Source organism: Canis lupus, chromosome 22, assembly GCF_048164855.1.
Source record: "Canis lupus baileyi chromosome 22, mCanLup2.hap1, whole genome shotgun sequence".
NCBI classification, from domain to species: domain Eukaryota; kingdom Metazoa; phylum Chordata; class Mammalia; order Carnivora; family Canidae; genus Canis; species Canis lupus.
Window position 1 is genome coordinate 46219975 of NC_132859.1, and position 15575 is coordinate 46235549.

Below are 15575 nucleotides of genomic sequence, written 5' to 3' on the forward strand. Positions count from 1 at the left end.
TCTCCCATACCACATAACACCAAAAATTCAAGATGGATTAAGGTGATAAAAGTAACAAGTATATATTAAGGATCTAGAGAAACAAACAAGTTAATATTTATCTGCTTCCAGGATGGGGAAGACCTTTCTAAATATAAGTGGAAAAAAAGAAGCCAAAGCTAAATAAATCTGAGACATTTAACAACATAACAAAAGAAATCTTCTATATTGAAAATGTCATAAAATCAAAAGCAAATTTCAGTCTGGGAAAAGGTTAGCAACATGTATGAAAGATCATGGTTTTAATATTTATAAAGAAGCTTTAAAAAATCAATAGGAAATGGATGAATGTTCTATTAAAATAGACAAGGACATGAACAGATAATATGCAAAAGAAAAAGACAAATATTTTTTAAAACATAAAAATACATAATTATAATTATGTATAAAAACATAAAAATTAATACATAAATGTAATTAAAACATGTATCTTTGTCCTTCAAATGTTCTGATTTGAAAGACTATGATACTACAAGTTAATAACCAAAAAACTCAAGCAGCCTGGTTAAAAAAAAAATGAGCAAAAGCCTTGAATGGACATCTCTCCAAAGAAGATATACAAATGGCCAATAAGCACATGAAATGATGCTCAACTAATCATTAGGGAAATATAAAATAAACACCATGATAAGATAGCATTTAACATCCATTAAGATAAAAAAAAAACAGAAAATAACAAGTGTTGGAGAGGATGTAGAGAAACTAGAACCCTTGTGTATCTTTTTATTATTATTTTTTAGAACCCTTGTGTATTGCTGCTGTGTGTCTAAAATGGTGCAGCCAGTGGGGAAAGCAATATGATGATTCCTCAAAAAAGTTAAAGAATTACCATAAAAATAACAATCATGCTTTGTCATATACCTGAAAGAAATGAAAGCAGAGACTTGAACAGATACTTCCATACCCAAATTCATAATAGTATGTTCACAATAGCCAAAAGGTGGAAGCAACCCAAATGTCCATTGATGGATAAATGGATTTCAAAAATGTCATATATCCATATAACGGAATATTATTTAGCCTTAGAAAAGAAGGGAATTCTGAAAAATACCAAAACATGAATGAACCCTGAAAATTTGTTAAATGAAGCCAATTACCAATATTATGTGATTCCTCCGATATGAGGTACCTAGAACAGTCAAATTCATAGTATCAGAAAATAGATTGAGGGTTGTCAGGGGCTGGGGGCAAAAGGAGATGGAGAATAACTGTTTAGTGGTTATAGAGTTTCAGTTTGGGAAGATGAAAAAGTTCTAGAGATGGATGGTGGTGATGACTGCACAACAATGAAAATGTATTTGTCATAGAACTGTACACTTAAAAATCGTAAAAATGGTAAATAGTACATTATGTATATTTTACTATAAACTAAAAAAAAACTAGGGAGATTGGATTTTGATGCTTAAATAGAGTGGAGACTTGAAAAAGAAAGAATGAACTAGAAACAAATTTCTCACCAATTCGGGGTGATGATAAAGAAATCTTAGCATAGCCATAAAGTAGAAAATATACACATACATATATACATATTTCTTGTGAATTCATAATCACAAATCTGCCTTCACACAGATTTGAAGCTTAAACTTCTACAACACAATTTGGTCTGAAACCCCCAAACTGAAAAATTAATATAAAATTAGGTTCTCAGCTAATTCCCTGGGATACATGCAGAAGCAAACACTCTTGAGTGGTATAATTTATCAGAAGAGCAAAGGTGGCAGTGAAGTACAATCCTGAATCTTGACCCCTACCTCACACCCTACCAAAAAAGCAATTCCAAGTGGATTGTAAACCTATGTGTGAAAGGCAAAACAATAACATTTCTAGGAAATAATATAGGAGAATATCTTCATGTCTTTGGGGTAAGCAAAGATTTCATAAACAGAACACATAATTCCCTAACAACCACAATATAACCATTAGTGGGAGTATGAATTGGTATAATTACTTTGGAAAGCTGACAATATCTATACATATGCCCTACGATCCAGCAATGTTGCTCCTAGGTATACGTCCAACAGATGTGCCACAAGAATATGTATAAGAACGATCACAGCAGTACCACTTACAGCAGCCCAAACCAAGAAACAATTCAAATGTCCATCATCCGTAGAGTAGTAAACAATGAACTATTCACACAGTGGAACACTAGACAGCAATGAAAATGAGAACTGCTATATGCAGTGGCGCAGATGAATCTAATACTGCTATATGAAAGACGGCAGGCATGAAAGGGTATACACTATATGATTCCATGTATATAAAGTTCAAATAACTGAGATTAATTTATGTTGTTAGAAGTCAGGATATTGTTTACCTTTGGGAAGGCAGAGATAGAAGGGCATCTAAAGGAGTTTCTGGGGTGCTGGTAACATTCTATTTCTTGATTTTTGTATTGGTCACAGATATTTTATAATGCATGCACTTTTTGGTATGATGTCATATTTCAATAAAAAGTTTACTAAGAAATAAAAAGCTAGGGTATAGTCTTTCTTGAGGGCACTGTGTCAATGAGAATAAAAGCCCTTAGAAATGTTTTTATCTAGACCCAGCAATTCCTCTTCCCATGAAATTAGTCAGAAATATCATCAAATGCTTATGTATTAGGATGTAAATTTTAGTATATTTAGGTATGTGAAAGGTAAGAAAGAATCTAAATATACACTCAAAAGGGACTGCTAGAATAGATGTGGTATAGCAATAAAGTAGAATATGATACCATTTTGAATATTCATGTTATTGATTATCTAATAATATAAGGAAACTTTATGTATAACATCAGGTGGAAAAAATCTACAGCATGCATTTATATATACACTATCCAATTTTGTTTTGAATGTATGTATAAAGAAAATGTAAATGAAAGAAAGGCAGCAAGAAACATAATCATCCTTCTCTCCATGTTGTGTGACAAAGAAATGTTTTCCAGGTTTCTACGTTGAATACATATTATTTTTATGATTATGAAAACTGCTTAATAAGGGCATAGCTACCCTTGTAAATCCAGCTGCATCTGAGGAATGCTTAAGATTATTTGGTAACATGGAGATCAACAGCCAGTCACTATTGGTAGGGCCATTTCTTTGGACTGAATGATAAATGGGAAAGGGAAAGATGAGAGTAATTACGAATAATTCCTTCAAGTACTGTTGTTGGAAAGAAGAGGATCTTGGCAGTCTACAATTCTTACTCAATTCTTATTCTCTACTTAACTGCTTTGACAGTCTATACTCTTATAGTCTAAATCAGTGTTTCTCAAACTTGTCTGCACAATGAAATCACTAAGGAAGCTCTAAAACAACACTGATGCTTGGGACCCTCATTCAGAGATTTCCATTTAGTAGTCTAACCAATGGACTGGACTCCCCAAGGGATCTGGATTGAAAGCCAAGGTTCCATTTTCTTTCATCTTCTCCCCTACATAGAAGTTAAATTCCTTATCAAGTAAGAGCTTCACATATATGTACAAGATATGCTGAGCATGAAGTTGACACTGAATAAACAGTTGCTGATTGGTGGACACAACACCTCTCTGGGGGTTGCAGAGCACGTCCACAAGGTTAAGAGATTTTTTACTCCCTAGCCTAGACAGTGGTCCAGATTGAGAGAGAACCATCCAGGAATGAGGAGGCCCCATGGTCCTTGGCTCCTATGTGCCACTGGGTGGCTTATATCACTCTCAAAATTGAGGCCACAGGCTGGTGAGTCTATGGCTTATCATTCTGCAAAACAGGTAAGGTGAAAACTCATTGCAGTCAATAGAATAAGTAAAGTCCAAAGGGAGGAAAACTCAGTTATACTATTGGAATATCAGTTTTGGTTACTGAAATGATTCCAGTGATGACATGTGGGGTTGGCTAGTGATAAAGTCATCTAATGTGAAACAGGAAGAGAAAGTAAATATTTATATTTACTTTTTTTAAAATTTTTATTTATTTATGATAGTCACACACAGAGAGAGAGAGAGGCAGAGACACAGGCAGAGGGAGAAGCAGGCTCCATGCACCGGGAGCCCGACGTGGGATTCGATCCCGGGTCTCCAGGATCGCGCCCTGGGCCAAAGGCAGGCGCCAAACCGCTGTGCCACCCAGGAATCCCAAGGGAAAGTAAATAATGTTACATGCTTACTAATGCTTACAACATATTAAGTCACAGGCCTTACAAAAAAAACATGTCAGCTGGGTATTAGCATCCCCATTTTAAAGATTAGGAAGCCGAGGCTGACAGAAGCTAGCCAACTCGCCCAGAATCAGAGGGCAACCGATAAGATCTCAACTCTCATCAATTTGACCTTGAAACCTATAATCTCTCCACAACATCAAAATGTGACCTTGTGTCATGGAAGTGATGTCAAAGGGCATCCACACTAAACCTTCATATTAGACCCTAGTAAGAGTTCTATGCTGTCAGTAAGTCAGTAGGAGAAAAGATATTCATTGACATAAGGGATGCTGAAACATGACATTTTTCTTAGTATTCAATAGTCTCTGTCAGCACTTAAAAAACAAATGAGGTTGTGGTCTTTCTGGAATAGTTAGTGGAAAGATAGATGGATGAAGTTCAACAGTGGCTTTCTCATTCTTTGAGTTCAACTAATTTTATGAAAAAGAAAACCACATAAACTACATTACTACTTCTGTTTACAGGAACATGCCCTGAGGAAATTGTAGGGTGGTATCCAATGTCCAAGAGAGTGTTCTTAAATAGAAGTACTGCCACTAACAATCTGTGTGATTTTAGACAAGTTATTGCCTCTCTCTTGGCTTTGATTTCCTCAAGAGAGAAAAGAGAAGACATTTAAGTGAACTTTGAGGGCTATAGATGCTTTATCGATCTGATATAAGCTATGGATCCCTTCCCCAGATGTTGCACATCTGCATGTAACTGCACAATTTTGAATGCTCATTCTGGTTGTTTGTGGATCTTCCAAAGACGGTTCATGGACCCCCAGAGAATATACTGACCCTTGACTGAAAACAGCTGGAGTACATATGTGATAATGGAACTGTAGTCATGCTTACCAAAAAAAGCCCTTATCTTTTAGAGATGCAACCTGAAATATTTATGGATGAAATCATTTGATGTCTGGAATTTGCTTTAAAATGATCCAGTGTATTTGAGGAGGGATGGTGGTGGTAGTGGGGGATAACAGATGAAACAAGATCACCCATGAATTGATCATTGGTGAAACCAGGTGTTTAGTTCCATGACTGTTCTCTATACTGTTTTCTCTACTTTTGTGTATGTTGAAATTCTCCGTACTAAAATAAATTTACACAATAGAAATCAGCCATAATTTAAAAAATACTCTGAGTAGAGTAGATGATCTCTACTGTTTCCAACTCTAATAATCTATGATGTAGCATTCCAAAGAATCTGCAAAGGAAATGGACTTCTGGAAACATGTTATGGGCTCAGGGCAATGAACCATCTTCCTTTTCTCCTAATGGACTCTCTGGACTAAAGGGTTTATTGTAGCTCCCTTTTTCAGATATTTCTGTGATGTAGACTTAATTCTTTCCATAAATATATTTTTGGAGGAAGAGTAGCAAAATCAAACACAAAGAATCTACACAAATATTGGTCTTTAGTCATTTCACATGTGGCTCAATTTGTTTTCAAAGATTTCTTAAGAAAAGACCAAAATACTGCTGTATTGTATACTGTAAATGACTTTGAGTGACCTGTGAAATACTTGGTTGGGATGTTAGGGGAACCAGAAGAGAGTGAAACAGCACACAAACATGACAGATAAAGGGCTGGGCACCCAAGCTCTGCTGCCCAGGGCTCTGTCCTAGCTGAACAAACTAGCTATGTGATCTTGGGCAAGTCACCAACTTTTCTGAGCTTCTACTTCCTTATTCATAAAATCAAAGACACAGGCAATTGCCCTCATAGGATTACTGTGAAGAATCAAGTCATACCTGACATACAGCAAGCACACTTTCAGTAGATGGTGACCAGAGTTCCTTCAACTATGTAAATATAAAAATAGATCTTACAAAAAAGATGTATGATACAGATCAAAATGTTATCAGTAGTTGACTCTGGATTGTGAGCCAATGGATCATTTCCCCCCCTTTATTTTTGCCTGGGCTTTTTCAAATTTCTACAAAGAGTATTACCCTTATAATCAGAGAATAAAAGTCTTTTAGAAGGTAATTTTAAAAGTCTTTCTTGACAAAGTTTAGTGCTCAGAGAGGCATAACCCATGTGGTATTTTCACAACCAGACCATGTCAGAGGAGTGAGGTGGAATACACTAATGCCTTGTGCACACTTTCTTTACTATGGTCTCATCTTCAGGATGGAAGATCCCTATTAAGCAGTGAGCTTCAGATCTGGCATTCCTGGTGTGGAATAAATAGAGCCTTCTTCTTTTCCTGTTTCATGCCCTCCCACCCCCCTACTACATATTCCTCCATACCAGCAGCTGGGCCTTTTTGAGACGCTTGGAGCCCTTTGAGAATATCACCAATGCTATGCCATAAAAATTCACATCCAGGCACACTATTTTGCATTCAATTTCCTGGGCTTCATGGCCCACCCCTCACCCTCCAGCCCACCTCCACTGATTAAGAATACCTAAGCCATGGCAGATTTCTGAACACACACTTTAGGCATGTAGACCACTTTGAGAAAAATTGGCATGTACAAATTTGAAACCATAGTCAGATAAATCAGTGGATAATTATGGGTATTACATATGTAGTTTTTGCTCTGCCAAAGAATTTGCATCAGGATATCTATAAATAGCAAACCCATATAGTGTGTTTAAATCATGCCTCTGTATTTGCAAATGCTAAGCCCTTTCCAGAACACACCTACTGCAGAGCAACAAGCCCAATTCAAAAAGTTTAGTACCAGTTTCACTCACTAGTTTTGCTACTTTCATTTACAGTCCACTAGATCATCTTTGAAATGGTCACTAACCCATACCCCTTAGGTGGCTGGTGGTCAATGATAGACAATGATGAGATGACCAGAAACTTCTAGTTGGAGGAGAGGTGGTATGAGTGTGCAGGTTATGAGACAGCTTTGGAGTGGATTATCTGTGGTAGGGTGGATCCCCTTTATCTCGGGAAGGAGAAGACTCCTAACTCTGGGAAAGGAACAAGGGGTGGTAGAAAGGGAGGTGGGTGGGGGGTGGGGGTGACTGGGTGATGGGCACTGAGGGGGGCACTTGATGGGATGAGCACTGGGTGTTATGCTATATGTTGGCAAATTGAACTCCAATAACACACACACACACACACACACACACACACACACCAAAAAAAAAAAAAAAGGGAAGGAGAAGGGTAAACACTGATTGAGTCCTTACATTGCACTGGGTCATTTCACGTATTCTTCACAGAATTCTGGAAGGAGAGGCTTCTGCCCCCATTTCCAACTGAGTTTTAGAAAAGTTAACATACATGCCCCAGATCAGACACTTATCAGGAAAAAAAAAAAAAAAAAAAGGTAAAATAAAGACAAGACAAAGCTCTTTTTGATGGTTAACTTCCATAGGCTGGGATGTGTACAGTGCCCATCATCACTTAAACTAAGAGCCACTTAGCTGTGATTTTGATCCTTGCTGCTTTGGCGATGGCTTCTAAGGATGGATGTAAACGGACAGAGGGAGGGGGCTTTTCTTTCCTCCATCTCACCTGCCCTCCAAACTGGCACCCCCCTCCTGTTCCCTCCCATACAGGAACTGCTGGCATTCCAAAGATGCCTGGGGAATTCACAAGGATCTCTGTATAAAGAGCCAGGGGCCCTGCACTTAAAAAAATCCATATAACCACCAACTCCATCTCATGATTTTCACCCCAGGCTAAGAGGCCATTCAGCATGTCACTGCGAGCAGCCACAATTTACTCGACCTTCTTTCAAGATTTCCAAACATGTGCCTGGAACCCACAAGAGCTTTAGAGGACGTGGAGCGGTGGCAGGAGAAGTGCTGCGAGGCTGGCTTTGTGTATGCGTGTTGGTGTAACTCAGAAAAGCAAGGGTAAGTTCTCCAAGTGTTAACTTCCACGAGAGGAACCTCAACTTTCTCACGAATGCGGCTCTTCCCTTTGCTTAGCTCTTCTGAAGCCAGGGGTGAGCCCGTTAATAAAGCAGAGTCTCGGGGACCTCTGTGATACGGACATCGCTTTGCTGGCCACAAGTGGCTGGCTTTTCTGGGGGTGTATCCATCGCTACCACACTTCATCCTCCAGAAGCCGCCTGGCACCTGCACGTGCTCTGGGCACCCGCGGGTTGAAAGCTCACAAGCAGCCACCGGCCGCCCCGGAGAGCAGTGCCTGAGCCCGGGGGTGCGCACTCGCAGCGCGCGCCCGCGGGGAGAAGCCGGCGCAGCCTCGGGTCTGCGTGGGCAGCAGGCTGGGTCCACGCTACGCGGTCCAGCAGCTTTACCGCGAGTCCTGCCCGACCTTCGGGGTTCGGGGGCGCCCGGGGCCAACCCGGAGCACGTCTCTCCCGCCTGCGCCGGCGCCAGTGCTGGGGGGGCAGGAAGGTGGGGGGCAGAAGGGCAGGAGGAAAGTGAGCTCCCGGTTCTTGGGGCAAGTGTGCGCAGTACCTTGGATTCCTGGCTGCCGGCGGATGCCGGAGAGGGCGGCTGCTGGGCGCTCGGCGCCTCCTGGGGCAGCCCGTCCACGCCGTCCTCGCGGGCGCCGCTCGGCGGGATCATCGTGGCGGAGCGGGAACGGTGTGGGGCTCCGGGGGGAACCGCGACGCTGGCCTTCCCGCCGCTCGGGCTGGCTCAGCCGCGGGTCCCAGGGGCTCCCATCCTTTCCCCGCCGCCCGCGCGCCCTCCCTCGGCCTCGCCGCCGCCCCTCGCCGGCCGGAGCGCGGGCGGGACTGGCAGGCGGCGGCGGACCGGCGGCTCGGGAGCGCTCGCGGGCCGCGGGGGAGGCGGGGCGGGGCGGGGCGGGGCGGGGCGGGGCGGGGCGGGGCTGCGCGGCCGCCGCCGGGAGGGGAGGGGAGGGCGAGGGCGGGGGCGGGCGGGGGGCGCGGGGTCCGGCCCTGGGGGCTGCGCCTCCGCCGCCCGCTCGCAGCCTCCGCCTCGGCCGGGGGTTCCCAGGAGGGGCCGTGGGAGGAAGAGAAAACCCCGGCGGGGTTCGGCCAGGAGGGACCACCTGCAGCACCTCCCTCGCTGCTCCCCCTAAGGAACAGCGACTCCAAGGGAGACAGTGACTTAGCTAAGCTATTTATAGGGCTCAGTGACGGAGAGCAGGGAGAGCTGGGGTTCCCCTGCTTGGAAGCGCTCCGCGCTCCCCCGTTCAGCTTTGGACTAAAGCAGAGGCAAGATGCAACGAGGCTCTGTCCCTGTTTTTGTGCTGAGCCCGCTATGCTTTTGACCACGTTTAATCCTCACGGCCAGCCTCTTGGGCTGGGCAGCATCGCTTACATTTTATAGATGAGGAAACCGAGATTCTAGGAAGGCTAAGTCACTTACTGTAAGTCATTGAACTGTAGAAACAGTGGAGCTGGGATTGCAACCCATCTTGGCTTCAAAATCCATGCCCTTTGGACGCTGAAGCCTCAGATGGTGGGCGGCTCTGCATGGCTGAAGGGCCAGCTGGGTGCTGCTGTACAGCGAGGAGTTCAGGGCTGCTCACGGAGGGGCAGGCCGGTCAGCCCGAATAGAACCTTTGCAGACATGGAGATAAAGGGACGGAACGAGCCGTTATTTTCTGAAGACACAACCTCAGTGTGCAGGGAAAGGAAATCGATCTGGATATTTAAAAGATCTTATTCTTCATAAATAACAAATACTCTCTCCCTTGTCTAACAGAACGTTACAACCTTATGTTCCAGATTTTCCTGATTAACTGTACGTTTTTCAAGGCCAGCTTCATGAGTATGTAACCTGTGCAGTCTCACACAGGACCTGTACTTGGTTTGATCCTCTTCTGTCACCATCTTGAAATTCTTTTAAGTTTTTTTTTTTCAATTGTAGTTTAGTTGATATGCAATGTTACATTGGTTTCAGGCGTACAACATAGTGATTCCACATCTCTATTCATTATGCTCTGCTCACCACAAGTGTCGCTACCATCTGTCACGATGCAATGCTATTACAATACCGCTGACTATATTCCCTGTGCTGTATCTTTCATCCCTGTGACTTAGTCACTCCATAACTGGAAGCCTGTCCTCCTCACTCCCCTTCACCCTTTTTGCCCATCATCCCAACTCTCTCCCCTCTGACAACCACCAGTTTGTATTTATGGCAACCACCAACTCTCTATATTTATGGCTCTGTTTGAAATTCTTAATAATATTTGAACAAAGGGCCCTGCGTTTTCATTTTGGACTGGACTCCATGAATTACATATCTAGTCCTGCATGTTTGCCTTAGCTCATGTCCTTTGGAAAGAACCTATTACTCTTTCTATCCTGGACATCAGTTGAAAGCTCCTGTTCTAAGTGCCAGGCTCTTAATGGGCATTTGGCTCTCAGAAAGCTCCAAATACCCTAGTGGCCCTTACCTTCTCATTTGACCTGGTCAGATTGTTTAAACCCAATGGCCACAGCTCTTTCCTCCTCAAAACATAATTCCTAATTGCTTAGTGGATACAAAATTCTAACAGCCAAAATTACCAGAGCTACAACCAGAGCACATAATGACAGGGGCAACAGTTTCAACACATCTTTATCAAGCATCTATTCTGTACCAGACATTGTGCTAGAAAAGAATGATAGAAATGATAGAATGACAGAAAACATAGATAGCTTCAGACTTTGTGCTGGAATGGAGAGCCTGGTGAGAGACAGAGATAGATATTAATTAAATCACACAGACACAGACACATTCACAGAGATTTTATGAACTGTGGCAAATAAAAGTATAGGAATCTAATGAGTATGCACAATGTAAGGACTAATAAGTGTATGGCCAGAGAAGGATCTTCTGAGGAAATGAAGCCCCCCCCAGGGTTAAATAGACAATTCCGATCTTGGTGGACAAGCACATTGTGACTTAAATACAAGGAATTTTTCATCTTTGGATCTTATTTTATTTTATTTAGAATTGAAGGGCAGCTGTACTATCTCACTTTTATTTTAGTAAATGCTCAGGCTTTCATTCTGTGAACTTTGTCTTCTTCTAGAGCCATTTGTAGGGAGATACTTTCAAGACTATTTAAAAATTTTAATTGCCATACTTATGAAAGGTACAAAAAAGAATAGCAAGAAAGGAAGAGAGAAGATAAGCAGGGTGACCAGGGAATGGGGAACTGACAAGGATAAAGGAGAGACGGTCTCAATAAGTTGGTTCTCCATGTCTGATGCTTTGAAGTCATTATGAGTAATGAGATATATGAAGGGCATGGGGTTTAACAACTAAATTGATGATAATAATCATTGCTAACCTGCACTGGGCTTCTTCTATGTTTGTAGGCATTTTCTATGTGTTGTTTCATTTAATCTTTTATTTAATGAGATAATCATGCTAGGTTTTACCAGTGAATGTGGGAACAGGGACTTGGACTCAGATATATCCCACTTCTGAGCCAAGTTTTGACCACCCTGTCCTGCTGCCCCTCAAGCAAATGTGAACCAAGATCTGATGAAGAGCCTGCAGGCCTTAAAGGGAAGATTGATGCAGACTGAGAGCCAGAAGCTTAAGAGATGCATAGGGAGAGTCCTCAAAGAATGAAGACTTGCCACCTTTCTTTATCCTAAGGGTGAATAATCACCAGATCTGCATTATGGAGGTGATAGACAAGAAGTCAGGACAAATATGGCAGGAGGCACCAACCGCTGCTGTTCAATCTATAAAGGAGCATTGGGAATGCCAGCCTTAGTTGTCACTTCCGGCCATCTTGCCTGAGGGACTTGCATGCAAGCCAGAGAAACACAATGCTTTGTCCAGAGTCCTACAGTAACAACACCAGCCCCTACTTTGAGCAACTGTTGATGCCAGATTGCAGTCCTCACAACAATTCCAGACTCATCTCTCCTCAGCATCAGTCATTTAATTTGGAGACTCATTATCAGAGTGAATGAGATCCAGTTAAGGCATCCTTAACCTGTTTTTTGAAGTGCGATTAATAATAATGATGGCAGCACTAATAGTAGGTTATATTTGAAGTGCACTATTTGACTGCATTGAAATGATGTCCAAGCTGGAGGGACCTAGAAAAGGCAGCCCCTTAAGGCTAGTTTCTGGTTAAGATCTGCCTCTGTTCTGTAATGAGCACATTTGCGGGCTGCTTCTAGTTGGTTATAACCTCTGGGAGACGGACGGGGACTTGAGTCTTTACATTTAGTGAAAGGGCCATGACCCTAAAGTTCAAACATCCTGGCTCTTCTACTTAAAAGCAACAAGATCTTAGACAATTAACCTGATCTGCCTCAGCCTTGGTTTCCTTGAGTCTAAAATGAGATAATGATCCCTACTTCATAGAGTCTTTGTAAGGATCAGAGGATTAAATGCCTGGTCAAAATTAGTCTCATACTATTAATTATCATCATCATCATCATCATCATCATCATTATCATTAGTTGTATGCTTTTGCTCAAATATATTCGCTTTGAATTGGGTTTTCTGTTCATCACAGCCAAATGGATGCACAATGTCAAAACAGTTGCATTTCTATACGCTGTTAGTGAAATAGCAAAAAAAGAAATTAAGAAAACAATCCCATTTACATTTGCACCAAAACTAATAAAGTGCCTAGGAATAAACTTCACCAACAAGGTGAAAGACTGTATTCAGAAAACTATAAAACATGAGTGAAAGAACTGAAGACACAAATACAGAAAGATATTCCGTGCTCATGGATTGGAAGAATCAATATTGTTAAAATGTCCATAGTACCCAAAGTAATCTATAGATTAACTGCAATCCCTGTCAAAATACCATCAGCATTTTTCACAGAGCTAGAACAAACAATCCTAAAGTGTGTATGGAACAACAAAAGACTCTGAACCACCAAATCAACCTTGAGAAAAAAGAATAAGCTGGAGGTATCACATTTCTAAAACTGTTAATAGTTCCTACCTGGAAACTGCAGGTGTGACAGTTATGTGCAATTTCTTTCTTTTTTTTTATAAATTTATTTTTTATTGGTGTTCAATTTGCCAACGTATAGAATAACACCCAATGCTCATCCCGCCAAGTGCCGCCCTCAGTGCCCGTCACCCAGTCACCCCCACCCCCCGCCCTCCTCCCCTTCCACCACCCCTAGTTTGTTTCCCAGAGTTAGGAGTCTTTCATGTTCCGTCTCCCTTTCTGATATTTCCCACTCATTTTCTCTCCTTTCCCCTTTATTCCCTTTCACTATTTTTTATATTCCCCAAATGAATGAGACCATTGGAGAAGGACAAACATTATATGGTCTTATGTGCAATTTCTTACAGATTTTGGTCCTTTGATTAGTAATCAGCATGTGACTTTACATATCCTCTTCTATCGGTTGAGGGTAATAGTTTAAGAGACATGAGAACCCCTTCACCCTGCCCTTTTCTTTTTTTCTCAAAATGCCTGGTCTGTTCTTTTTACCAGTGTTGCTGTTTGTTGCCATTTCCTGAATGTGAGAATCCTTTACCGTTTTTCCCTACGGATAGCTCTCCTCCAGTTCCGGACCTCAGAGCCTACCATGTAAAGAGTCCTGTTTCTTTCTTTCCTTATTTGGTGTCCTTCAGAATCTAAGCTCTGTGAGGTTGAGGACCTCCTGTCTCCTCTTCATCATCTATTTCTGGACTTAGATGCTCATATAATAGGTGCTCAGTGAGTATTTGTTAAATGAATGAAAGATAAAATGTCAGTCTGTAGAGAAATTTACAGATCTGATGAAAAACTCTTATAAAGGGGAATATTGAAACTCATGTAGATTAAATACTTGGGCAAAGTCAACTAATAAGTAGCACAATGAACCACTGTCTGTTTACTTGCTTACCAGTCCCAATGCTCATTGCTTTATCCAGATTTGGAATATATGACCAAACTAACAACGGCACATGTTTCTTTCCCGAGTTTTCAAATTTATTATAATATTATGTGAAGTATTTCTAAATCCTCTTTTCCAAAACAATGCCTCTTTGTCATGATTCAAACAGTACCAAAAAGAATCCTGAGGAAATTAAAAATCCTCTAAAATTCTACCATGTATTGGTAATAGCCATTGGCATTTGGCTAAGCTGCCTTCTCAAATCACATGTATGTATGGGTATATTTTAAATGTATATATATTTACATAAAAATGATCTCAGGAAACTGAGTGTTTTTATAACTTCCGTTCTCTTAAATAATATGTCTTAGGGATAGTTCTGTGCCAGTAAATATAAGCATACATTAGCGTTTTGTTTTTAAATGAGTGTGTATCCCATTGTATGGATTGCATCATTATTTATTTATGAAGAAGCTTTTATGCTTTTTGCTAGGAATTGTTAGAGGGCAATAAAACAGTCATTATTTCTCGTGTTCCTAAACATCAACCTGGCAAAGTAAGTACCATTAGACCCATTTTACAGATGCGGTAATGAGAAGCCTGAGGGGGTTTATGATTTCCTTAGTGGAATATGGTAAGTGCAAAGTAAGGATTCCAGATCACACCTTCAGACTCTAAACCTCAGACTCCTTGCCACTTGCAAGCAAACTGTGACACTCAGTATGCTCACTGCTGTATAAGGGCCATTAGCAACAGGGAGAATGAAGTCTACCAGTGGAAAGGGTGTTTAGGAAGGTTCAAGTAGAATTTGAAAGGTGATTATGGTTTTGGTGGAAGGAATCTGGACCAGAATGTACAGTATCAATAATACACGGAGTATGCTTATGTAGGGCTGTTCAGGTTTGGTTCTTAGAAAACTATAGTTTCTTTTCTTTGTGGGTAAGCTTTACTGATGACACACCACAATGCTCAAAAAAGGGAAATGCGGGAGAAATCCTTTGAATAATCATTTTGAGTACTTTTACAAATGCCCCTTGGAGAAAGTTGGGTGTCAGTCAGCCTGGGAGGAACAGGCCTGGTTAGTAACAAAGGAAGGGAAAAAAGGCATCATAAGGATTTTGGGAGGGTTTAATGGGTCACAGAGTAAGAAAGAGCCAAAGCCAGAGTCCTGAGAGATACACATAGATACTTCACACCTGGCAGCCAGACATAGAGAGCTCTTGCTCCCCCTGAGGCAGGAACATATTCCGTTTGTGGCTCCCTAAAAGTTACACTCGTGTAACTTGCACACTTAAAACCTTTAGAGGATTATGAATATTCAGTGTATAGTCGGTTAATCATTCTGTATCTTAGATGACATCCCTAGAAGTGAGCCGTAGGAGTGACTCTTAAAACAAACAAGAGCTCCAGCAAAACCGGATAACAGTTCCTGCTTTTCATTCCTAAAGCTTTGCACTTACTTTGAAATAGGTTCTAAAAGCATGTAGTGTCATGCTGGGGGCAGGTGAATCTCACAAATTCTCTTTACTGTTTTCTAGGGAGGGGTTATATTACCTCTTTGACCTCCTGCCTTCTGTAACCCTCTGTGTTCCTCCACTAATTCACTTGGCAGCCTTGAGCCATCCATCAGGCACTTGACAATTGGCCTGGA

The 15575-nt window shown here is 41.6% G+C and overlaps 1 protein-coding gene across 5 annotated transcripts in view; it reads right to left on the reverse strand.

Moving 5' to 3' along the window:
• STAC (SH3 and cysteine rich domain) overlaps nucleotides 1–8887 on the reverse strand; it is a 149139-nt gene extending 140252 nt beyond the window's left edge. For 2 of the 5 annotated variants that reach the window (XM_072793446.1, XM_072793445.1), the window contains exon 1: nucleotides 8605–8876. In XM_072793446.1, the coding sequence (XP_072649547.1) occupies nucleotides 8605–8715 (111 nt within the window). In that variant the 5' untranslated portion in view covers nucleotides 8716–8876. Of the gene's footprint in view, nucleotides 1–8604 lie in introns of all 5 variants that reach the window. The other 3 variants (XM_072793448.1, XM_072793449.1, XM_072793447.1) reach the window with 3 other exon arrangements.
• Between the last annotated feature and the right edge of the window lie 6688 nt (nucleotides 8888–15575).